The sequence below is a fragment of the Carassius gibelio genome, chromosome B10, assembly GCF_023724105.1.
Source record: "Carassius gibelio isolate Cgi1373 ecotype wild population from Czech Republic chromosome B10, carGib1.2-hapl.c, whole genome shotgun sequence".
Lineage (NCBI taxonomy): Eukaryota > Metazoa > Chordata > Actinopteri > Cypriniformes > Cyprinidae > Carassius > Carassius gibelio.
This window is the reverse complement of record NC_068405.1, coordinates 17939969-17963848: the sequence shown is the minus strand read 5'-3', so window position 1 is coordinate 17963848 and position 23880 is coordinate 17939969. Positions and strand designations below refer to the sequence as shown.

Sequence of the window (23880 nt, the reverse complement as noted above, 5' to 3'; positions counted from 1 at the left end):
TAGCTTTCAGTTATTTTCATAACAGGCAATCAGCAGAATGTGGGTTCTTTGAACAGGAAATCTCACACGCAAACGTCAGCCCACACAGAGCAGATACATATAGGTTTGAACAAGGAAGACAGAAACAGACCTAAACAACAAGTGCGTTATGTGACCCTGTCCAAGATGATATTTCTTTTAGTTAGTCTCTTCCTTGGGAACATTCCTTCCTTTGCATTTTCTGCGTCATCCCAACCAAGTGAGTATTTTACAGCTGCACTATTTTGTAATTATTTAGATTTTACATTATGTTGCCTTTACAAAACACATCATACCTGGTATTAAAATACAAAAGGATTACAGAAGTAATTTCTAAACTATTAAACAAAACAGGGTAGGGTTTGTTGGATTTGTATTCATTTTTTCCCCTTTTCGTGGTTTTATTATGCTCTTTAAAACTACGGAAGTATGCGGTTGTACAACAGTTAAGATGAAAATATCTAATTTGTTAACATATATAAGGCCTAAAAATGTCTCCTGATGGCAATTATTTCATCAGCAGATGTGACCTTTACATATTCTTCAGGAAATTGTGAAATTTTTCAGCAACCTGTCGTCTGAACAGTTGACAATATTCAGATGCTTGCTTTCCAAAATGGCTTCTCTGTGGCCATGATGCGTACACGCAACCAAAGACAGTTTTGACACAACTTGAGCCTACAACACTTTCAGTTCAGTTTTTCCATAGAAAGACTATCAAAATGTTCAAAAAATTCTCATGTAAAGCTATGATTTAATTTTAATCAGTAAGAAAGTATAAATCTATAATTTTGACTGAAAATGTACATATTTCCTGTCTGTGTACGTTTCTTTCCAGTCCTCACAGGCTGAGCATCCTCTACTGACAGCCTACAAGCTGCAATACTGTGCCATTTATATATAACATGATTACATAAAGTGCATTTAAGTTTTAACTATATTGTTTTTCTCTTCTTCACCCAGAAATTAACTGTCTTATCATAAATCTGGACTATGTTAATTGCACATGGACTGAGCATGAGCACCGTTACATTTTCAAGAGCATGTACGTATGTTGAACAAAATAGAAAACCTGCAATTTTGGATCAAGGTTTCAGAGCTGACAACAGTATGTGTTTTCTTTCTCAGGTTTACTCATAAGGAAATTTTGGACTGTCCAGAGTATCTAAGGATTGATGGTGTTAACACGGTCTGCAAGTTCCCCTACATAAAACCACAACGGTTTAATGACTTAATTACATGGCTGTACAGTGACAATGGCAGTTTGGTGACAGAGCAGAAACATATGCTCAAAGAATATGGTATTAGAAATGATTCATGTTTATTATGACTTGACAATAATTGACCGGTTGTTGAATTAAAACTTTACTTATTGTGTTGGTAATCAGTGAAGCTTAACCCTCCGTTCAACCTGTCCGTGATGGAGAAAAAAGACACTGAACTATGGCTGTACTGGAATAATTCAAAGAACGACAGCTGCATTGAGAGTGAAGTTCGTCACAGGACAGACAACAATCCATGGAAGGTATGAAATTTGTTCTGTGAAACTAAACTTTGATTGGCCACATTTGAAACGCATGGACATTGTATAGGTATTCATTTCATATGATAATGTTATAGGTAAAGAATATTAGCCTGAATGCACTGTAAGTATGATAAATGCATAAATTTAATTTAAATTGAATATAGCCTATAATGGATTAATGATATAAGAAACATGCACTGATGCTGAAATCACATCAAAATAAATTTACAAAAGTGGTTTTATATACACAGAGAGCATATCGAATGCAACTAAAGTGCTTTTAAAATTCAATTGATTGATTTTGCATTGTGATCCTTAAATAGTACTTGAATGTCCTCTAATGGTTCTTGATCTAAATATGCCTGACAAGTTTTTTTTTTGGTATTTTGACTATTGTTACACTAAATTCCCTCATTCAAGTGGTGTGCCACTCAGCTTCTGTGAACAGTAAACCCCATATAAATACTCAATAGGCTGGCCTACATTGTACAATGGCCCACCGGGAAAAATCCCTGTGCTCCAGATGGCCAGTCCACCACTGACTGGGTGAATTATTCAATGACTCATTTATAAGAAAATGTCGCTTGTTTCTTTCCTGTAGTAATCATTGTTGAAAAAGATACAAATTTGTCGCCACCTATCGGCTAAATAACGTATCATGCAGAGTACGTTCAGTAGAAATTCCAAAAATAATAACAGAGCAATTAGTATTTAAATAATAATAATAATAATGGTTACTACATATGTTATATCTGGTTGGAACTGCTTATTAAATGTTAAAGTGTTTGCTGTGATAAAAGAGAAAGTCCCAGTGCTTGACAACTAATCAATTTCAAGGACCATGTTGTACAAATTGTCATTGTAATTCATTCTCAACTTGCGGACGTCTCACAATCAAACACCAAATGACAAAGTTTACATCTCTCTTCCCTAGAACACCACTCCAAGCAGAAGGACTACTTTCAGTTTGCCTTTCCCTGCAAAAAAACGCTATGAGTTCCAGGTCAGGGCTCGAATAGAGTCATCCTGCGGAGAGTCCAAGTTTTGGAGCGACTGGAGTGAGCCTGTCTACTGGGGATCTTTAAAGACCAACGACACTTCAGGTAACGTATCTTATCCGTTTTACAAGTCTCCTAGTGCTTTATCTGCCTACAGGGGCGCTGCACAAGATCCCAGGCCCTATGCATAGGCAGTCCTAATGGCCCCCCACCCTGAAAATATATATTCCAGACTTTTCAAGGGCCCTCTCCTCCTTTGGGGCCCTGGTAATCAGTACTGGTTTTACTCCCAGTCCGACGCCCCTGTCTGCCTAGTGTGTTGCGATTTAAAAAGACAAAAAGATGCAGACAAAGTCACAGCTGCAAGCGCATTACATCTAACGCGAAAATATAGCGTGACCGACCGTGCTGTGACACCTTCCCTTTGCGCGCTCTCAGCCTCTCACACTCGCATCGCACTGCAGCATATTCAGTGATGCTTTACCAGACTGAATGTTTTTTTTATTATTATTCTTTTTTTATTATTATTATTATGATCGATTTACATGTTGAAAGCGAGGAATTTGTCATATAAAATCTTTCCACAACCATTTTTTTTCTTTCTTTCCACAACCAGTTTCACGTTGGATTATTAATATACATTACATACTAAGTTAGGTCTAATGAGACTGCTCAGTGATTAAAGGCGTAACGTTAGTCTCTTACTCTAACTTCACTATGACAGAATTAAATAATCCTAATATATTCCTTTTTTTTTTTACATAATATGTGTGTCAATCCTTCCTGTTACAATGCTAAATATTAAAAACTAATATTTACCGATTTACCTACAACTAGATAAAGTATATTCAAAGAAACTGACTGACTTACTTACTCGATGCGAAATAGGGTGCACAAGGGCCAAGGCCTGTACCAATACCCACACTTGCAGTCTTTGCACTTGCCCACTTTTTGACTTGCATTATGATCTATATAGGGTTAAAAATATATAAAGTACTTCAGAATGTCTATTCAGTAGTGCCTATGTAACAGATGACACAATTTAGCAATCGTGAATCTTGTTATAATGATGTAAACGTTTAACAAAATGGACATAAAAAATGCCTCAAATACTACAAGGAAGTGCATAAATGGCACTGAAAATTCAAATGTTTCATATCTGCTGGCCAATCTTCCTATCAAGTGCAGAGTCTCAAGTGGCAAAGGCCACAAGTGTGGGTAGTGTTACCGACCTGCTGTCAGTTAAACTGTACTAAACCATAAATGTCATTTGTTTGCAAAGGTTTGGGTTAAATAAAAAATAAAAAAACTTCTTAAAACTACAGCAGTGGCTTTAAAGGAAACTCTTTTCCCCAGGGGGTTTCCCCATGTCTGTGATGTCACTGGTGCTGTGTACAGCAGGAGCCACAGTTATTCTCATCATACTGTCCTGCTTGCTCGTCCATAGCGAGAGGTTGGAATCTGTTTTTTAACCATTTTTAAATACACATTTTAATTTTCCACTGAAAACTTTATCTTTTAATGCTGCAATAATGTTTTGTTTATGCTAATTTAATATTTAACTTTTCTTAGGCTAAGAATAATTTTAATACCAGTGGTACCAAATGCAGGACGAAATGTAAGCAAATACCTTGCAGCCCTGTTTGACAATTATGATGGCAATGTTGAGGTAAGTGACAGTTTTTATTTTATCAGCCATATACCATGCTTGAATTTGTTCTTTAACCCACAGTTGTAAAGAGGGAATGTGTGATTCAATCTTTTTTGTCATGCAGAAATGGCTGTCCATGCCCAAAGATCTGGAGAATGGCTTCAAACCCAATTTCACGGAGCGTGCCTGTCCTGTGCGCGAGTACAGGACAGTGTCCCAGTCCAGCACTGACAGCGAAAGCATCCTCTCAAACCCAACAGACCTGTCATCAGATTACCAGTGCATGCATAGCTACTCATCAGCCTCCACCATACCTGGGTCTTCTGAAACCATACAACCCCAAGATCTGTCGCAAGTGGATAATCCAGTCTAAATCTTCACCTTAATCGGAAGTTATTAAAGTCGAGAGTTTAGAAATGAGTGTCTTTGACATTTAGTTTTGAAACTAAAATCCTGAAAAGAAAAGAGAAAATACTTACACCTCAAAAAGGGGTGATGCATATGTTATATGGTGAAACCAAGTAAAATCCTGTTTTGTTATTTTGAAAATACATTTTTGCACTTAAATAATCAACTTGGAACAAGCAATGATAAACATTTGATTTGTTTTCTTATGTTAAAGCAGGGTTAATTTTGATCCTTTTTGTGTTTTATATAGTCTGGATTTTTTCTTTCTTTCTTGTATTAAGTCAGGCTGAGTAGCAGCATAGTGGTCATGTGTCGTTTTTATTTGTGTCAAAAGTATATTTTTTACTCACAATATTATGTTTGCGGTTTTCCACAGTAATGTAGATGAGATTTCTGTAGGGTCTCCCGAAGCAAGGCTTTTCTTTGCAAGCAGTGACCATTGTAAAAATTGTGACAGTGTAAAATGTGTCTGTGATAACATATATACTTAGTACTATGTAAATTCTAGAATCTGATTTGTGTACTTCTCGGGAAAATCCCATCACCTAGCAACCCAGTATTATCTGATTATTTAGCTGACTGATATTTGTGAATCATGCTGCTGGCAATCTGTAATGTAGTTGAAGAAGTTTCACTTCGACTAGACCTAGCTCCAAAACTTTTTCATATCGTATTGCAAAAGGCCCTAAAAAGGCACCTTAAAACTTAACATTATACAACATTGATAGCAAATGTATCTTGGTTAACTGTTTATTCATTGTGTGTTTTCTTGAGGCTTTATTTTTGCACTTTTAGAATTTTGCTCGTCTGTAGTACTCTGTCTGTGTGTAATTTTTTAACATTCAGCATACTTATGAGAATGTGAACTTGCCATTTTAAAATGATTATATGTTTAAAGACAAATGTGATGCTTCAAGAATGTAATGCTTTTACAATCTGAATAAAAAGATTGGATCTGTGAGGAGTCTGTGATGACCAAGATATTTTGATAACATTTTTCACAGTATATTTTGAGCTGATCTTGAAGTGGGATGCTTAAAATTTTGAAATAAATATTTTGACATGCTAAAGAATCATTAGAATAGGTCTTAGGCACATTAACATATGAGCAGATACTGTAAAATGACCCAAAAACACTTACTATGCATAAATAGAGTGCATTCTGAGTGTATATTATTATTATTATTCTCTGGTCTTGTGCAAGCCTATATTTCTATGTATAATTTTACATAAATCATGGATTGTCACAAATATCATACTAGCTTTGTTAAAAGCTACGTACTGTACAAAACAGAAAAGCTTTATCCAAGCTGGTCTTCATATTGTTTCCTGAAGCAGTCTCCGGCAGGGAAGAAATCCCAGCATCTCTCCTGGTACATCTTCCACACGTATGATTCCTGTCACACATACACATGTCTGTTATATTTAGATCGCTTTTCATGTTTAGCAGTTAGGAACATTTTGACATGGCTTGCCTGCCCAGTGTGCTCAGTTTCATCCTTGTTGATTAAGTACATCAGGAAGAACCTAGTGAAGAGAGAAACATTACTTTTGTTTGTCCAAAAATGGAGAGATTGCATAACATCAGAAAAGTGAATTGCTCACATGTAATTGGCCAGGTTGTGTTCTTCAAGCGTATGTGTCTCAAAGCCATGTGGCGTTGTATCGAAGTAATCACTCCCAATACCACATATAAAGCATTTGGTCTGAAGAAGCAATGCAAAGTGTATATTCAGACACATCAATAAGAATATAAACTTAATCTTAATCTTAATTTTTTTATCAAACGGTAGAGATCTTCGTACCTCCATGTCTTCTTTGACCTGCTCTTGCTGGTCTCTCAGCTCACCAAAAGCATCAATGATCAGACCTGTGCAAACAAACACAGTGACTTGCAGTTTAATGTTTTCAATCTAATGAAAACGAAATCTCAAAACCAGTTATACATCTACGAAATGTAAGGTTTAATGCAAATTTGCTTGGCGCAGTTGAATAAAAACACGAGTCTAACCTTGAATGATGGCTAGCAGGATGACGATGACAAAGAAGAAGAAGGTGATGTCAAAAACCACCCGATAGAGTTCATACTCATCCCCTGCTGGGTCCTCAATCTCGTCTCCTATGCCTCCACCTGCCCGCACACCCACGTACATGTGGAACAGATAACACTGTGAAGAAAAAAAAAAGAGAGAGATTTGTTGGATTATACAGCAGGTGTTACCAACAAAATGTGCTATTAGAGAAGAATAATAAAATAAAATGTAACACTAATAATGTATGACACAGTGACCAACCGTCATCATGTCATCACACTTCATGTCCGGCTCATCCTCATCCTCACTCTTATTGTAGAACTTCCTAAAGAAGTTGAAGGCCACCACAGTGTAGAGGTACACAACCACAGCCAGCAAACCCACAGTCATCATCAGCTGAAACAACCCAACAGAGTCAACCGGTGTATAAGTGCAGATTTTCAGAACCAGTTGGATTTGTTGTACTGACTGTACCTGTTTTCCATTGTGTGTGACCGAGGACAGAATTGTTCGCAGGGTCTTGACACCCATTGCGATGTCCAGCAGGTGACAAGCAAAGAAGAAATTGTTGTAATGTCCAAGAAGTGACATAACGGTGTACCACACCAGGTAGAGGAAAGTCTGTAAATGAAGAACACTTTAGTACACTTGACTAGAACTGTGCTTGGCAAAGTCTGCGATTTTATAAAATACAGTAGATTTTAATACCTGAAATAAATTAAGACTTACATTGTCTGTAAACACAACTCCAAATTTCCAGATCTGATACTTGATGTCAATGGAAGTGAGCCTGAAAATGGAAAGAAAATCTAATACTTTGCCACTAGTGGCAAAAAAACAACACATGACCTATATGTAATATCTTAAAATGTCACTTGTAATGTACTTTTAATACCATGCAAGCATAGAGTTGTCTGGCTCTTCGGGTTTCTTGTCTGTCTGTTGTTTGCTGACATCCAGCGATGCCAGATCCATTCCCAGCAGCTCTGCGATTCGCTCACGACCATAAATGTCTCCATATTTATCCAGAACCTTGCCAAAGGAAACAAGAACAACATGGCTTCATAAATGCACAGATTTTAAGCCTACACACCAATGAACAGGAAGAATATCGGTTTACCTTTCGCTTAACAAATTTGTCCCAGTAGTTGGTGGGAAAGGAGCTAAAACAATGATAAAGAGTTTTAATAACAATTTTTACCAAAGAAAACTATGAATAAAAATGGCTAGGTCTTCTAATGAACACTTACTAGTCTATCAAGGAGACATAAATTAGAGACCACATATGTGAAAAAACCAGTTTGACCACAAAACAGAATCTAGCTCAACTTTCATTTTAGTCAACCAGATAGATCTCCACACTTACGGTGTGTTTAGTACCAATCTGTCCCATTGACCTTTGATGTCATCGTCCTCCGGCTGTTCTGTGATGTAAAGCCCATCGAATTCCAGCTTTCTTGCCAGCTCTTTCTCTCTCTTAAAGATGACCAGTGGAATCTAACAGACCACAACATCTGGATAAATTATTGATAGCACAAATAATTGATAGCACATATTCAGAATTAATTAAAACAACCTGAAACAAGACTGATAATGACACAAGTTCAAGTGCTAAAATGTAAAATCTAATGGTTCAAACCTTGAGGCAGTTGTATCCAATGATAGATAAGAAAGCAATGATGGTATGCACAATTGACAGGCAGTACATAGTGGGCTGCATGTATCCGGTACTCTCTTCCAGGAAAAAATACACAGGACCTTCCTCATCATCATCACCACCTCCATCCTGTCCAGCAGAGCCCTCAAAGTCTTCCCCAGAGCCTTCAAACAGTCCAGAGCCTTCAAACAGCCCAGAGCCTTCAAACATACCTGAGCCATCAAACTCATCAGCAATCGGAGGAGTATCAGATACCTGGAGTATTAAAAAAAAATGGAGCCTTAACAGTAACAGATTTTATTTTTATCTCCATGTGCATTTAAAAAGTACAATTATTGTGAGGCATGCCATTTTAAATTAAACATTGAATCAGTAAAACAGTGTAAAAATCCAACCTTGTAGAAGAGAAGAATGAAGTTTAGGGCAAAGGCGATGAACAAAGCCAGGAAACGAAGGTTGTAGAAGTTACGGGACAAGCAGTTCTGTAGATTGAAGTGGAGATTAACAGCAAATTAAAACCCGTATAAACGTAACTAAACCTGGAAATAAAACTCAAAGTTTCAACTCCAATTTAGAAGAATTTTTTATTTCCTACCATGAATTTATTTCTTTGAACATCCAACTCATTCCAGAGCTCAAATCCTGCTCTTTTGACTGATTTCTTTTCCTTTTTTGCTTTAGCTGCTTTCTCAGGTTTTGGTTCTTCTGTTGTGGCTTCAGACTTGACTTCTGCTTCCTTCTCAGCCTTCTCTCCATTCTCAGTGCTGTTACACATGGAAGATGGTCACTGAATTTGTAAATACGGCTACAAAAACAACCAAAAAATCGAACAGAAACACTACAATATCCTGTTTTCCCTTCATTTGGGAGTCACTCACTCTGCCTTCTCAGGCTCAGGAGGAAGTTCTTCAATAGCAGGAGATTGTTCAGGTCCTGCTTCTTCTGGTTGCTGCAGCATAAATAAAAAAAATAAACAACATGACAAATACAAATTTGTGTAGAAGACTGGTGAAGGAACACAGGAAATCCAGCTAAATAAACACCATACCATTTTCCTTTTCAGTAATGGAGTGCCCTCTGGAGTTGGCGGTTCCACAGGGGTCGTGTCACCCATATCTCCAAGTCCACCTGGTGTATCAATACCAGGAATCTTCCCACCGTCTTTTTCTTGGATGTCCTCATCCTCCTCCTCTCCTCCTCCTACTTCCATTGAGTCTGTTATCCCTCCTGTATCCTGCTCTTCTCCACCCCTTGGTTCTCCCGGTAGGTCTCCATGCACCTCATCCTGCGTGGGATCAGGCATACTGGCCAGCAATTCCGTCACAGTGATGTTCTTGGCCCCTTCAACTAAACCACCTCCAAAAAGTGTCTGCCAGATGAGCATGAAGAAACCTTTACACACACTGTAAATGAAATAGAGGATGCCCATGAGGATTGTCCATAGGAAGGTAGCAAGCTTGACCACAATTTCCTTGATGGTCATCTTTCTGAGCCTACGGTACTGTCTGCGAATATTCCTAAAGGTAAACATGCCCAAGAAATTCATTATGCTTTGGATGAATTCGGAAAAAGCAGAGCTTGATTCTGGCTGGCCCTCCTCCCCACCTCCCTCTTCATCTCCTCCTCCGGGTTCCTCCTCATCGTCCTCTTCTTTCTCCTCCTCATCCTGCTCTGAAATCTGTGAAGCGATGTTCATCTCAAAGATGGTGTCCTCACAGAAGTTGACAAAAAGTTCCATCTTCTCTGATTCGCCACCTTCGTTGACCACGTCAAATATGAACTGCCGCTTGGACTCTTTGACTTGAGGCATTTCCCATTGCTTACGATTCACCTCACTGATCTCAAAGTAGATCCTCTCGATCTTCCTGCTGGCGCCCATTATCTCGATACGACCCAAGAATGGGCGGAAATAGTTTAGAACGCTCTCCGCTTGTTCAAGGAAATTCTGCAACCTGGTATCATGAGGAACATGTTCAGAGAGGTTGGTTAGCAGCACTGCTATGTTAAAGCCAATGTCTTTTGCTGGCTCTTGGAACCGACTGGCGAACTCCTCGTAATGAATCATCTCATTCTCATCTGCCTCAGAGCAGGACAACAGAAATTGGATCTCCGCAGGTGTGTACTGTTTCTGGCTGTCCATGGCTTTCTGGAAATCCTTCTTGGATATCAAACCTCTTTGGTCTGTCACATAGTCGCGGAATGCATCAGATGCAACAATGTCCTTCAGCTTGAGGAACATGTCAAAGAATTTGAGAATCATTTCGACATTGCTGGAGGACTCCACTAGCATGTCCACCATTTGGCGAGCAATGGTGCCATTTACAACATTACCTGACAAATATAGAGACATACAGGCTAATCAGGTCTAGACTGAATGATGTGAAACTGATGATGAAATAAAATCAATATTTTATTCATACCCTCAAGCAGAGACAATAACATGACCACCATATCTTTCTGAAGGTCCAACAACTCTTTTAGAAGACCAATCTGACTGGAATCCTTCAAGAAAACACAATGACATTCTGTATAATATACACTGTACCATAACATATATAATCTAAATCAGCAGCTTTTGTAAAAAAAAAAAAAAAAAGAATAATAATTTATATATATATATATATATATATATATATATATATATAATTTATTTAAAAAAAGGGAAAAATGCAAAAAAGAAATTGTGAGGGTATAACTTACTGTATAAGGGTACGGTCACTAAACAATTACATCAGCATCTTTACAAGAAATGTTACCTTATCAGATTGGTTCAGGAAAATGTTAAAAAAAATTAACGTTTAAATGCAGGTTATTGCATGCAGTAACAATAACAGGTGTTAATTACTAGGAAGAGAAACACTCCATACACATACACAAGAGATTGAGAAAAAATTATAATAATCAAACAACACACCAAAGGCAGAAGTGTAGAAGAGGCTAAACTTTTTAATACAGCAAATTCACATGAAGTTGAAAACACATGGTTTTTCTGGGTAATGTTAACTGCCATCCATTTTCTCAGGCTGTTTGACCCACTTGTTTGCATACTTGCCAGATTTTTTTTTTTTTTTTTTTTTTTTGCAGAACTGTTGGAAAGTTCAGAAATTGGCATGTTAAATGAAGAGTAAAGTTATATTTTGTGTCAAAAAAGGCCTACTGGGTTCAAAAAACCTGGATTTGGGAATCTGGAACATAAAGGGAAAAACTCAAATACAATCACTTCAATAGATAAAAAGAGTGATACATACTCTTCCCTGCATACGGTGTATGAAAAACAGTTTAATTAATCAGTAAAACATTGAGAGTAAAAACAATATTACATTCCAACATACTAGTCATTTTAAGTTTGAAAAAGGAATGTAACATGTTCTTCAATTCAGCATGTAATATAATTATTAAAAACAGTTCTACAATACATAAGCAACTACTAAAGTTTTATTAACATGCACTTTCTATTAGCCACTTAAGTAAACCATAATCCCTCTTAGTAGAAATTAAACACATTTGCTACTAGAGAAAAGTGTGATTCAGATAAAATAAACACACAAAAAATGTAGATCAACAGAGGAATCAAGTTCAGATGGGTTACCTGAGCCAGTTTCATCATCATATGGGCAAACACGTGCAGGAAGCCCACCACAGCATCCCACAGGCGACTGTGGGTCAGAGACTGCTGGTTTCCTGTGCAGGGACCCTGAAACAGGAGGACAACTTAAATACATGACAGGACAGCAATATAATAAGTATATGATTTTGGAGAAAATTGTATTGTTATATTATATTAGGAATGTCAATGTAATGTACCTGGATATACTCAGTAAGGCTGTTGAACACCTGCTTGGCCACAGTCATTGCTTTAGAGAAGTTCCTCTTGCCTGGTTCATCTATTATGTCTTTCCCTGAATAATACCAGTAGAAATCACTGATAGACTCCTGGAAAGAGAAAATAAACACCAACAAAGCAATAAGTGTACTTACTGAGAGTGCTTAACTTTGTCTGAACTAGTCAGTTTTTGAGGGGTAAAAAGACTTCACCTGTAGTCTAAGCAGGTAATCCACTGTACAGATAATGACATTGATGGTGGTGGTGCTGCCTGTCTGTGTTCTCAGGTAGTTCTGGAAGTCTAAAGTGAAGTGAACTCACAGATGGTTAAACATTAAATCTGTATAACAATGACATTCCCTAAACTCTTGAAACTTGCCTCTTCAAATTCACTTTTTGTGTTTAACAGTAAAAAAAACAACATTATATAGGTTTTGAACAATATGATAGTGTTTAAATCCAAGACTCATTTCAAGAAATTGAAACTGCAATAAATCACAGTACATTTTGTTCGTGCGCACTATATTTGACTGTACACTCTGTTTAAGGACCCACCATTGTTGTGACCCTCACAGAGGAGCTGCAGAAAGCGAAAGAGGTCACAAGTGAACTCATCGTCAGCCATGACCTTCTCGCCTATGTGAAGGAAAGAAATATGCAGCAACACATTACATCTAGATGAACATGTTGTGACACTGATCACAGGTTTAGTGTAGCAGCAATCTGATTAGAACTGAAAAGAGAAAGTAAGTGGAAGAGAGCAGCTGATTAAAGAGCTTAGAGAAAAACTACCTCAAATTTCTCATGTTATAATGTTAGTGAAAACTGCAATATTTTCTTCCCTTTTTGTAAGACATAAGCAAGAAATTTAGTTTTTTTTTTCCACTGCCCAGTTCAGTATTACATATGCTTACCAATTTGTCCCACCGAAATCCTAGAGAGCACCAGTGAGCATAGGCTGCTCACTATATTCACTTATGTTAATAAATCCTTGAGAAGCACCAGAAATCTACAAACTAATATTTCTTAATAGTACCACTCTTTTTAAAAGCTACAATAACAATGCACAAAAAAAATTATACAAAATGACAGAATTGAACAATTCACTTCATTGTGCACTAGGGAGTGGAAAGAGACAGCTGTTTGCGTAATCACTCGTTCTTAGACTGAAGTGACTTAGACTGAATTATACAAGCATAAAATTAAACACATTACAGAATCACTTTACCCAAGTAACACAACACATACACATCAACTTTACACATACACAATAATGTACATATATGAACACAGATATAAGAACACTGATATATAATCACATATACTGTGGTTCAAACACAGAGGGTGATTAATTACAACATGAAGCAGACGAGAAACAGACAAAACTTTAGCGTGCGGGACAGACCTACTGCAATCCTAAACCTCAGCTGTGTTTGGGTAGGTAAGGAGGAGGTCAATAATCAATGCTAAAATCATGAAAATCACATTCACTCAAAAGCCCTTCAGCATAGAATGATGTTTTTGCAAATAACTTCAAGTGAATTTGTTGCATAGAAAATTCACGATGTTAAACTGCACCGCTAAAATGCTGCGTCCTAACATAACTTACCGTTTTTGAAAATGGCTGGTTACTGGATTAATTGTGACCTCAAATCAATGTCTCAGCTGGGGTAAATATAGGAGGGCATATAGGGTAACATTAGGTGCAAAAATGGTGAAGCCAAGAGAGAGTTAGATCATTTATGGTTTAATTCATAACCAATGAATGGCAGGATCTGGTAAGTTATATGTATTTGTTAGGAACAAAACAAAAATTCTCATTTTAGTGCCATCATATGAATGCTAAGACCTTTTTCACTGTGAAAACTAAATTTATTAAAGGGGTCATATGATGCTTTTCTAAAGATCGTTATTTGGTGTATTTGGAGTAACAGAATAGGTTGACATGCTTTAATGTTCAAAAAACGCATTCGTTTTTCAAATGCTGAACATTATTGTGGGTCCTCTATGCCCTGCCTCTCTCAAATGCATAGTTTTCTACAAAGTCCCTCCTTCTGACAAGCTCTGTCTGCACTGATTGGCCAACTGACCCAGTGCATTGTGATTGGCTGAACACTGCAAGCACTCGTCGGAAGTGTAACACCCCTTTCCATGACTGTGAGCTTCATCTTTCAAAATAAATGTAAAGACAGTTAATAATGTCCTTAGTTTTACCTTCAGTTCAAGCCCGAAAGAGAGACAAAGTCACGTGACAGACACAGTGATGAAGCTCGTATGTGTTTGCAGTATACAAGACACTGACGACAGCTGACTGCACTGTGTGACTCTGTCTCACTCTCTCTCTCTCTCTCTTACAGCATGCATCCACACACATACGTGATGAGTAAAACTCTGCATTTGAACATTCAATAGCAAATACTTAAACTTATAACAAAACTTCCAGTAGCTGATTCAGAAGCGCCAGATTGTCATAGGAAAGTCAGAATTACCTCCTCTCCTAGGTTCACAAAACCTGAAATGTCTGCTTCAACACTAACGCCTGTTTCACATATACTCCGTCTGCAGTGCTTATGCAGTCCGAGTGCGTTATGTATGTGGTGCTGAAGCAGCACAGACACATTGTGCTTTCACACAGGATGCGTTTGCAGTTGCTGCTGATGCGGCTGTTTAAGCCACAAAATACAACATTTGTCCATTATGTTGCTATCAAATCATGTAAAAAAAAAAAAAAAAGAAATTAAAAAAGCTTTTTCAGCATTGTGATATTCTTTCATCACAGTACAGTAACAATCTTTCATAGACATATTTAGATTCAAATATAAACAACATATTACTCATGCGTTTGACTGCTAGGTTTTTATAACAAGTTGCTGAAACAAGCTGCAACACATTTAAACACAACATGAGCCTACTTTTCTTGTTAGGTTATCACAAACATTTCAAATTAAAACTCACCACTGACAGAAACAGTCAACTCTCGGGCCTTTTGCATTTAAATCTTTATTACACGCAATCCAATGGATCTTAAATAACTTTGTTTTTTTGCCTCTATAAAAGTGCATGTATAATGTTGCCTTGTTTCTCTAGTTGCTCTTTTTCTTGTTTTAAATCTAGCCAAAACCCATGTGTTCCGTATGAAACACAGTAGGCTTTAATTAGTATACATTTATTGTGAAATGACTGCATTTCCGTGTCAATCCATGTTAATTTTTACCGCGAACAATGCGCTGTCACTTTAATTCAGCACATTCAGCACAGCAAAAATAGACTCTGTACGTAAATGATCTCTACACTGCTGCAGACGCACTGCTCCTGGAATGCATTGACGGACCACAACCGCGTGCAGTGTGAACGCTGGAAACCATTAACATGGGTGCGTAAAAAAATACACAACGCATACACACTGCAGACGGAGTATGTGTGAAACGGGCGTAACATTTGGACGGCATTACGCAGATATTTCCACATCGTGACGTAGACATGTGGGGGTGTGTTTGAATGAGCCGTTTTAGGGGGGTTTCGCAGAGTCTTAACTTTGATAAAGAATATCTCTTTGGATTTGAGACTTTAGTCTTTGCAACTTCACAGACCATCTTTATTCACCAAGAGCTTGTAACACTCCTAAGAGAAAGAAAAAATTTTAATCGCATCTTATGACCTCTTTAATACAAAAACCAACACTACGAATAACATTTTTAATGTTTTTGAATGTTATACAAAACTAAAATGCAGCATATATTCATTATATAATTTAACTCCTGGTTTTTTTTTTAGATTAGACACAAAGCAGAGATCTAGAGTTACAGTAGATCTGTTTCAGCACTCAAGGGGAGAAGAAAAACACTTCAGTCACATTCTGTGTAAAGCCTCCTTTCCACTGTCTCCGATGAACGACAAGGGACAGACCGGAAGTCATTCATTTCCAATGGAAAGTAAAGCGGGAGCTGCGTGGAGTTCCGATCACATGCGTATGCGGAAATTTCGGATCTGATTTGAGCCTCGGATACGTTCAAATATTTGAACTTCAGCGACTAGACCGTATGCGAACGCCCGACCGGATGTGATGTATTCTAATCAAAACTATCGGTGTGAGGTCAGAATTCCCAATATTTTGTCAACATTAACATTATCATTTAAACACTATTTCTGTAAAATGGTGGTTTATAATACTTATGGCAGAAATAATTATTGAATAATTATTAAACCATTATTTACGTTGATTAGCCCCATAAAACCTACTGTTTTTATTTTGGGGGTCACCTGATTTGTGACGATGCATTCATAAATTAACTATGTTCATTAAAATTATTAATTTTACCATGGTGAATATGCCAAGGTAATGGTTGCTGCACGACCAGTTTGAAAGTTCTGCGCGATTGCCGCTAGAGGGAGAAATGCGACAATCATGTCCGAATGTCGTGTGCAGTGGATAGGCGGCTTCACTATAAAGTAATTCAGATATAATGTAATGTACTGCGATCTGCATTTGCAATGTGACCAAAAGTTGTTTTTACAAATCCTTGAGTGATAAGATTCATATATATATATATATATATATATATATATATATATACACACACACACACACACACACAGAATATATAGACCAAAAGTTTGGACACACCTTCTCATTAAAAGAGTTTTCTTTATTTTCATGACTATGAAAATTGTAGAGTCACACTGAAAGCATCAAGGGCTATTTGACCAAGAAGAAGAGTGATGGGGTGCTGCACCAGATGACCTGGCCTCCACAGTCACCGGACCTGAACCCAATCAAGATGGTTTAGGGGTGAGCTGGACCGCAGACTGAAGGCAAAAGGGCCAACAAGTGCAAAGCATCTCTCAGGGAAGCCCTACAAGACTGTTGGAAGCCCATTTCAGGTGACTACCTCTTGAAGCTCATCCAGAGAATGCCAAGAGTGTGCAAAGCAGTAATCAAAGCAAAAGGTGAATACTTTGAAGAACCTAGAATATGACATATTTTCAGTTGTTTCAAACTTTTTTGTTATGTATATAATTCCATATATAATTCCACATTCCACATTAATTAATAGTTTTGATGCCTTCAGTGTGAATCTACAATTTTTATAGTCATGAAAATAAAGAAAACTCTTTGAATGAGGTGTGTCCAAACTTTGGGTCGGTACTGTATAAAAAAATTCCAAAACCCAAAAAGCGAAATTTCTAACAAAAATGATTTCAAAGAGATAAAAGGACAGAGAGGAGTGACAGGAAGAAATAGAGGTACAGAGGCATTATTTACCCCGCTCTAGCTTCATGTCTGAGGCCCGTGAAAGGACGGAACAATGAAAAGAGATGGAGGACAAAAGTATAGTTATGGAAAAAGAGGGATGGTGAGTTGACGGCAAACAGACAGCATGGAATGAAAAGGGAATTATTCATGGCCAATATCATAATCAGTTTATTGACATCATATTAGACTAGATTATAAAATCTGGAGATGGTACGACTGTGATAATATGGTTACAATTCATTTATTCAACTAATATGTAACAAATAACAAATTATGTTTAGAATTTCCATATTAGAATGACCAAACATGTATGATTACAGATGGATGAATACTTGGATGCCGTTACTCTATGCTTGAAAAATTACATTTGATAGGACTTAACTGATCTTCCTTTCAACAATATATTGCTATTATTCTTGATTAAAAAAGATTGTAGATCATTCACATTACTTACTTGTTCCCTCCTCTGACACCATACCTAGACCCTCTGCTTTATTCTGCCTCTCAAAGGCATTCAGGTCCAAAACACTGCAAAAGAGGCACAAACATTGATTTAATGAATCGTTTAACTAATATGAATGCGAGGTGACAACAGCTCCCAATCAGAATGTACCTGCAGGTCTGCATGAGAGCCTGGACACTGAGGAAGAAACCCACATCTTTCTTGTCTTTCAGATAGTCCAGCATTTTCTGCAAGCAAAGTACCGATGCTGTTACATCTCAGCATCAGTTTAGGGTCTAATTCACTGTCATGCCTCCATGATGCAAATGCCTCTTAACTAACCTGTTGGACCTCACTGTTTCCACCATTTAGAATGGAAATACCAAGTTTTAGGGTGGAAGAGACCATGCAACCAGTCTCACCTGTACAAAAAAATAATAAAAAAATAAATGGAGAAAAAAGTGCTCAAGCTTAAAAAAAAACTGGATGGAAAGAGGTGAACATGTACCCTTGCAGGCGCTAATCATCTGTAGGACCATCTCAGCAGCCCCTCTGTTGTGGAGACGTGACTGTTGGTAGAGGAGTCTTTGCTTTTCCATCTCTTTCTCCTATAAGGTTAAACATGGCAAAATTGAACTGTCTGAAAGCCTTAACATTTCTCTTTTCTTACAATCTGTTCTTTCTGCTCAATCTCCCTGCCCCTCTAATTGAACTACAAGCAATAATGTTCATTTTTCAGTCTTGCCCAGTTACTACTTGTCATTTTTATTGGCCTTATCCCATGAGCGATGGAAAAATCCAATTTGGTATTTTTAATTTTAGAAACTGCTTTTTACTGAGACTATGACTATGAGCAGCAGTGAGAATATGAAATTATTGTCATAGCAACCTAAAACACTGTTTGAGGCTTTCATCAAGTCAACCACAAACACTGCTAATGTTTACAACTTTAATTTTCAGCAGTATTATCAATTCTTTTCAGTGATTTCCTCTATTGATTGTTTAAATATCTTATACAACACAAAGTGAACACTTGTTTATTTTAGTTAAAATGTGATTATAACGGTGTTAAGGCAAGATCAGGTGATTGTGAGTGCTTGTAAATGATTTGGGCCCTGCTGATGTGATTATTATTATTATTATATTCTAATATTGTCTTCTCTTTCAGTCATTTTTATTCAGCATGCTCCCATCATCCTCATTAGTTTTGGGACAGTCATTCTTATTTCTAACGTTTGTCTATCAGAGCAAACGTTGGACTACAGTAAACTCTCCTGATGGCTTTGCATCTTAAAGAGAAACAAAGAACCATGCAGGTGTTACTCATCTATGGTCTCCTGGAAAGTGAACTGTAAACTTAGGGAATATTCATAATAAGGTGAATATATATTCATAACCCAGCATCATCAAACATTAATTAATTTTAAAATAAACTGGAATTGTATTTAAAGTTTAACTTTAGCAGATTTAACAGATAATAAAAGCAAGCTTTTTTTTACAGACATATGTAAAAAGTACTGCATAAGAGATACATTTAAAAGCAAATATAAACACTGGTTTACTTAAGCTTGCTTTGGTAAAAATTATAGAAATCATAAAGTGCATATGTTTATAATTACTGCATGCATAATACAGTACACCCCCCTCCCAAACCTCCCATCCCACCCCCCTCCCGTGTAAGCCTGAACTAAGTAAGCACCCAAATGTGTGGAGTATATAGTGCATTTATTTTTCCTATGTCTATACATATACGCTCAGTCTGATTGAGTGAGTGTGTGTGTGTGTGTGTGTGTGTGTATGGCGTGCACAATCCACTTCGCTATAGGTGCATCTGTGTGCTTGTTCCATTGTGTGTGTGTGTGTGTGTGTGTGCAGACTAGGAGACTGCTCTGGCTTTAACTGTAGTCTGTGTGTCAGTATACTATGTCAGTTATATTGAGAAAACACTCATAAGTCACTTTCACGTGATTATTGTGAATGAGTTAAAGGGGTCATATGATGCGATTTAAATTTTTTCTTTCTCTTTGGAGTGTTACAATCTCTTGGTGCATAAAGAAGATTTGTTGCAAAGACTAAAGTCTCAAATTCAAAGAGATATGACTTTATCAAAGTTAAGACTCTAGACCCCCCTAAAACGGCTTATTCAAACACGCCATCTGGAAATATTTGCGTAATGCCACCCAAATGTTCATGCAAGGAAAGAAGGAGTGGTTTCAGTAACTGCAGTAAAGCCCCGTTTACACCGCCAGTGACTTTTTTGCTGCTTGTTGCTGGCAATTGAGGTCGCTACTGGGCGCTCCAACTACTGGTTGCCCCGTAACACTCTACTACAGCTGAATCACGTGCTCTCCACTGACTTCACTCCCATTGGTTGTCGCTCACGAAATTCGCTGCTTATTTGCATAAGGTTGAAGAAATCTGAACTGGCTTGAACTAATGGTAAAACTAAGGACATTATTAATTGTCTTTACATTTGCTTTGAAAGATGAAGCTTGCGATTATGGAAAGGGGTGTTACATTTCCGACGAGTGCTTGTGGTGTTCGGCCAATCACAATGCACTGGGTCAGGTGGCCAATCAGAGCAGACTGCGCTTGTCAGAAGGAGGGACTTTGAAGAAAAACTACATGTTTGAGAGAGGTGGGGCATACAGGACCTACAATAATTTACAGGATTTTATAAATAATGTGTCTTTTGAACATGAAAGTGTGTCAACTTATTCTGTTAAAATACAAATACAGAAAATAACGATCTTTAAAAAAAAGCATCATATGACCCCTTTAAAGGAAATCAAGGTAAGAATGTGAAAGCATACAGAAACAAAGTGACAAATACGTTATTATTAGTTTTTTTGTCAAAGTAAAACAGCATATAGAAATAAATGCACGTTCATTTGACACATCAATCTTATAGATCATGGCAAGAAAATGATTAAAAAACATCATTCAACAAATGTTTACAAAGAAACGAGAACATAGCTTTTTGTGGACATCAAAGCTGCAACATGTGATTTTTCACACACCGAGGTCTCAAAATTACCTCATGAAATTATAACCTTATACTGTAGTTTGTATCGGTTACACTTAAAAGCTTCATGGCCAATTAATGCAACTTGTTGAGCAGATTTGTCATTTTTGCGACATATTTGAAAATGATCACATGCTGCAACTTTAGGTTATGCAAACACTGAAAGGTACAACAAAAAGCATAAAAAAATCTCCTGAATGCTGCTCTTTTGGCATAAAATATATGTTATTGTTTTTTACATTTGATTTATTGTATTTAAATGTATTTAGATATTTTTATACTATTAATATCTGTTTTTAGTAGGTGGCTCAAAGTTCAATAACAATTGTAAAAAAATAAACATGTTAAAGATGATGCAGTGTAATGTGATAAAGCATATTAGATGTGGTCAGATGGACAGACAGAGAGCACAGCCTGGACAAAGAGACATAAAATGGAATGTGAGTGAATGGATGGATGATACAGTGGTTGGTTTGGATGTCACTCGGGTCTACCGCTTCTGTGTCTTTCCCGTCCCCAGCCCCCGGACTCCCCCTACCATCTCTGTCTGTCGCACCTCAAAGGACATCTCCTCCTCTCCCCCCTCTTCATCCTCCTCTCCCCCCTCATCCTCTTCATCCATGTGGCAACTCTAAATTCACCAGAGATTGACACAACGGATGATACACAGCATGAGATCCTGCGATGGAAACTTCCATGTATTTAAAAACAATATGAAAAAATCAAAAATCAAATAGGAAAATGGCTTGACTGAAATGGAGAAGTTACAAGTTACAGTAAAGTAGCAATATTTTAAATCTATAAAATAAATTACTAAATTGGTGATGATTGTTAACCATAAGACAGCGAGGTCTCACCTTAGCCATGATATCAGCATATGCCATGTATAAGTAATCTATGTCCAGTTTACTGTGATAGAGCAGAATCAGGGGGAAAAAATAATTAAAGGATATAAAAGATGTAAAAACATGCCTACATTTTAAATCCTAATTCATCCTAAAGTTGTTTTCTGTTAATAATTCTGAAAAACATAATTTTTAGATTGTAAATACATATTTAGAAATATCCTTTTTAGATCATAGTATGTGGTCACATTTCTTTGTATAATGATTTTTCAACTGCATAATTTACTGTTGCATTACTTACTATATGAACACGGTACATTATAGAGTACTTCTAAACCTATACATTACATATCTGTAAATTGCTTTTATTTTGTAACGGATGATTACATAACTTCACCAAAAGGCCATGTGCACAACGTGAATAGTCTGGTTACGTCCGTGTGATCATCTACTTTCATCACTACATCTAATCAGAGGTGTGGAGGGGTCTCACCTCTTCTCGGTGAGGGCCGTGCGACTAAAGTGAAGTATGAGCTGATGAAGAGGGTCTGGCTTTGTCTCCTTTTCTTCTTCCTCCTCCTCTTCTTCCTCCATTGCTTTCTGCGTCATTGAGAAAAAGTAATCTGTTACTAAATTTGTCTGGGGGAAAACAAAACTAACAGGAATTTCTCTCATACTAAAATGCATCAGTTATTTTTGTTAATTTGGGAGCACATACAGACAGGTCATCAATCATTCTGTCCTCAAAGGAATATCCTTCGGTTTTGATCCAGTTTCGCTTGTACCCATCCAGGAACATGTTACATGCTCTATGTCTGAAAGAGAGACAATACATTTATATATCTTCTCTAATCCACCATTATCTCTTTTATTCATTTTATGAATCAGACCCACTAGAGCAGAAACATATACTTCTGTTGTATGATTGTGACCTGTCTAGTCTCACCTGGGCAGGTTGTAAAGTGGAGTCATCCTAAAACAGGCCACCACTGCTCTACGTCGTTGCTTTGACAGCAGTTTATGCCAAACCATCTTTTTGGACTTGAAAGGGTGCTCAGTCTGTAAAAAGAACAACTATCTCAGGGCGTTTTCAGATTTTAAACCACATATGGAATAGATATGTCATCTAGTCTACAAAAGGCTTTAGCAATTTGAGTTGGTTACTGAAGTATAATGGGAGTGTGGGTGAGTGGTCGCCAAAGTGTGCATTATTTGCATTGCACTAAGAGTTTCAGACCTTGGAATTCAAACTCACCACTTCAATGTGGTACAGAACTGCAGAGACCTCTTGAACCCGCTTCACAACTTTCTCTGGAGCATCTGCATCTTCTGCCTTGCCTGCCATTTCCTTATACAGTTCCATCTGCCAGCGCATAGATGGGTTATCAACCTGAGGAGAGAAAGATAGGATTCAAATGTCTGCAAAAACACTTTTTTAAAAGACTAACATAAGACATACACTTACCTTGCCCTGGAGGTGCAGGTTATTTTGCAAGAACTCTCTGACCTCCTCATTTGTGTCTTTCTGTGGGTCAAAAACACAAGAGACATGCTTCAGTTTACCTGTTTAGTGACCAACCTGAAGTTCTCATGTAAAACATCCTAAGACAGTCAGACAAATAGATGGGACCACACTACCAAAGAATAGCGTGTCTTGGCCAGGTTAATGAGCTCCTGGTCTGCAGGAGAGCACATGTTCAGTCCAATGGGAAGCATTTTCTTCAGGGCTGCCACAATGAGGGACGTTTGAACAGAGTATCGATCTCCACGTCTCTTTTTCTTGGCACGCTCCACGTCCGAGCCACCAGCCTGAGATGACAGTAACATTCAAAGCATGACAGCTGACACCGACATGAAATAACTTTTAATGAAACCTTAGCATCTTGTAAGGCGATTTTCATATTGAATGATCACCTAACAGAGTCTGTTGACCACAAAATAGACGTCCACCTCAAGAGTGTACCATCATTTTATTGCGCAAAATTCAAAGATTCCTGTTCCCTTACCAGGACCTAGACAACTAAACAGACTAATCCATCCTTACTTGAAGACATTACTTCAGTCGTTATATTACATTTTTTAAGTTAGGACTTCTTTAGAGAACAGTCCTTAGAAATTAGTCATTCTGATTAATAGGGTCATTAAGAGGTAAGGAAGGGTAAATGTTCAGGGTCGCTTTTTATCAAAATAGACAACAACAG

The 23880-nt window shown here is 37.5% G+C and overlaps 2 protein-coding genes across 3 annotated transcripts in view; one reads left to right on the top strand and one right to left on the bottom strand.

The window, feature by feature from the left end:
- Nucleotides 1-71: 71 nt before the first annotated feature.
- il2rga (interleukin 2 receptor, gamma a) lies at nt 72-5559 on the top strand. Its single transcript, XM_052567426.1, has 8 exons — nt 72-238; nt 982-1063; nt 1147-1319; nt 1407-1543; nt 2478-2646; nt 3898-3994; nt 4114-4210; nt 4317-5559. The coding sequence occupies exons 1-8, from the start codon at nt 166-168 to the stop codon at nt 4563-4565; spliced, it is 1077 nt and encodes a 358-aa protein (XP_052423386.1). The 5' UTR covers nt 72-165; the 3' UTR covers nt 4566-5559.
- The window catches only part of LOC127966454 (ryanodine receptor 1-like), a 47725-nt gene continuing 28796 nt past the window's right edge, over nt 4952-23880 (bottom strand). The window contains exons 57-90 of one of the 2 annotated variants that reach the window (XM_052567423.1): nt 23318-23488; nt 23145-23204; nt 22935-23069; nt 22626-22738; nt 22398-22494; nt 22173-22279; nt 21692-21743; nt 21391-21465; nt 18318-18417; nt 18152-18231; nt 17981-18057; nt 17822-17895; nt 17377-17394; nt 12669-12749; nt 12326-12414; nt 12095-12223; nt 11880-11984; nt 10711-10792; nt 9339-10621; nt 9169-9239; nt 8886-9054; nt 8686-8772; nt 8273-8545; nt 8000-8130; nt 7754-7796; nt 7529-7665; nt 7363-7423; nt 7108-7254; nt 6895-7029; nt 6612-6768; nt 6406-6470; nt 6206-6306; nt 6076-6127; nt 4952-5997 (exon numbers count right to left, since the gene is read on the bottom strand). In XM_052567423.1, coding sequence (XP_052423383.1) covers nt 5902-5997; nt 6076-6127; nt 6206-6306; nt 6406-6470; nt 6612-6768; nt 6895-7029; nt 7108-7254; nt 7363-7423; nt 7529-7665; nt 7754-7796; nt 8000-8130; nt 8273-8545; nt 8686-8772; nt 8886-9054; nt 9169-9239; nt 9339-10621; nt 10711-10792; nt 11880-11984; nt 12095-12223; nt 12326-12414; nt 12669-12749; nt 17377-17394; nt 17822-17895; nt 17981-18057; nt 18152-18231; nt 18318-18417; nt 21391-21465; nt 21692-21743; nt 22173-22279; nt 22398-22494; nt 22626-22738; nt 22935-23069; nt 23145-23204; nt 23318-23488 — 4653 coding nt within the window. In that variant the 3' untranslated portion in view covers nt 4952-5901. The remainder of the gene's footprint in view (nt 5998-6075; nt 6128-6205; nt 6307-6405; nt 6471-6611; nt 6769-6894; nt 7030-7107; nt 7255-7362; nt 7424-7528; nt 7666-7753; nt 7797-7999; nt 8131-8272; nt 8546-8685; nt 8773-8885; nt 9055-9168; nt 9240-9338; nt 10622-10710; nt 10793-11879; nt 11985-12094; nt 12224-12325; nt 12415-12668; nt 12750-17376; nt 17395-17821; nt 17896-17980; nt 18058-18151; nt 18232-18317; nt 18418-21390; nt 21466-21691; nt 21744-22172; nt 22280-22397; nt 22495-22625; nt 22739-22934; nt 23070-23144; nt 23205-23317; nt 23489-23880) is intronic. The other variant, XM_052567424.1, reaches the window with a different exon arrangement.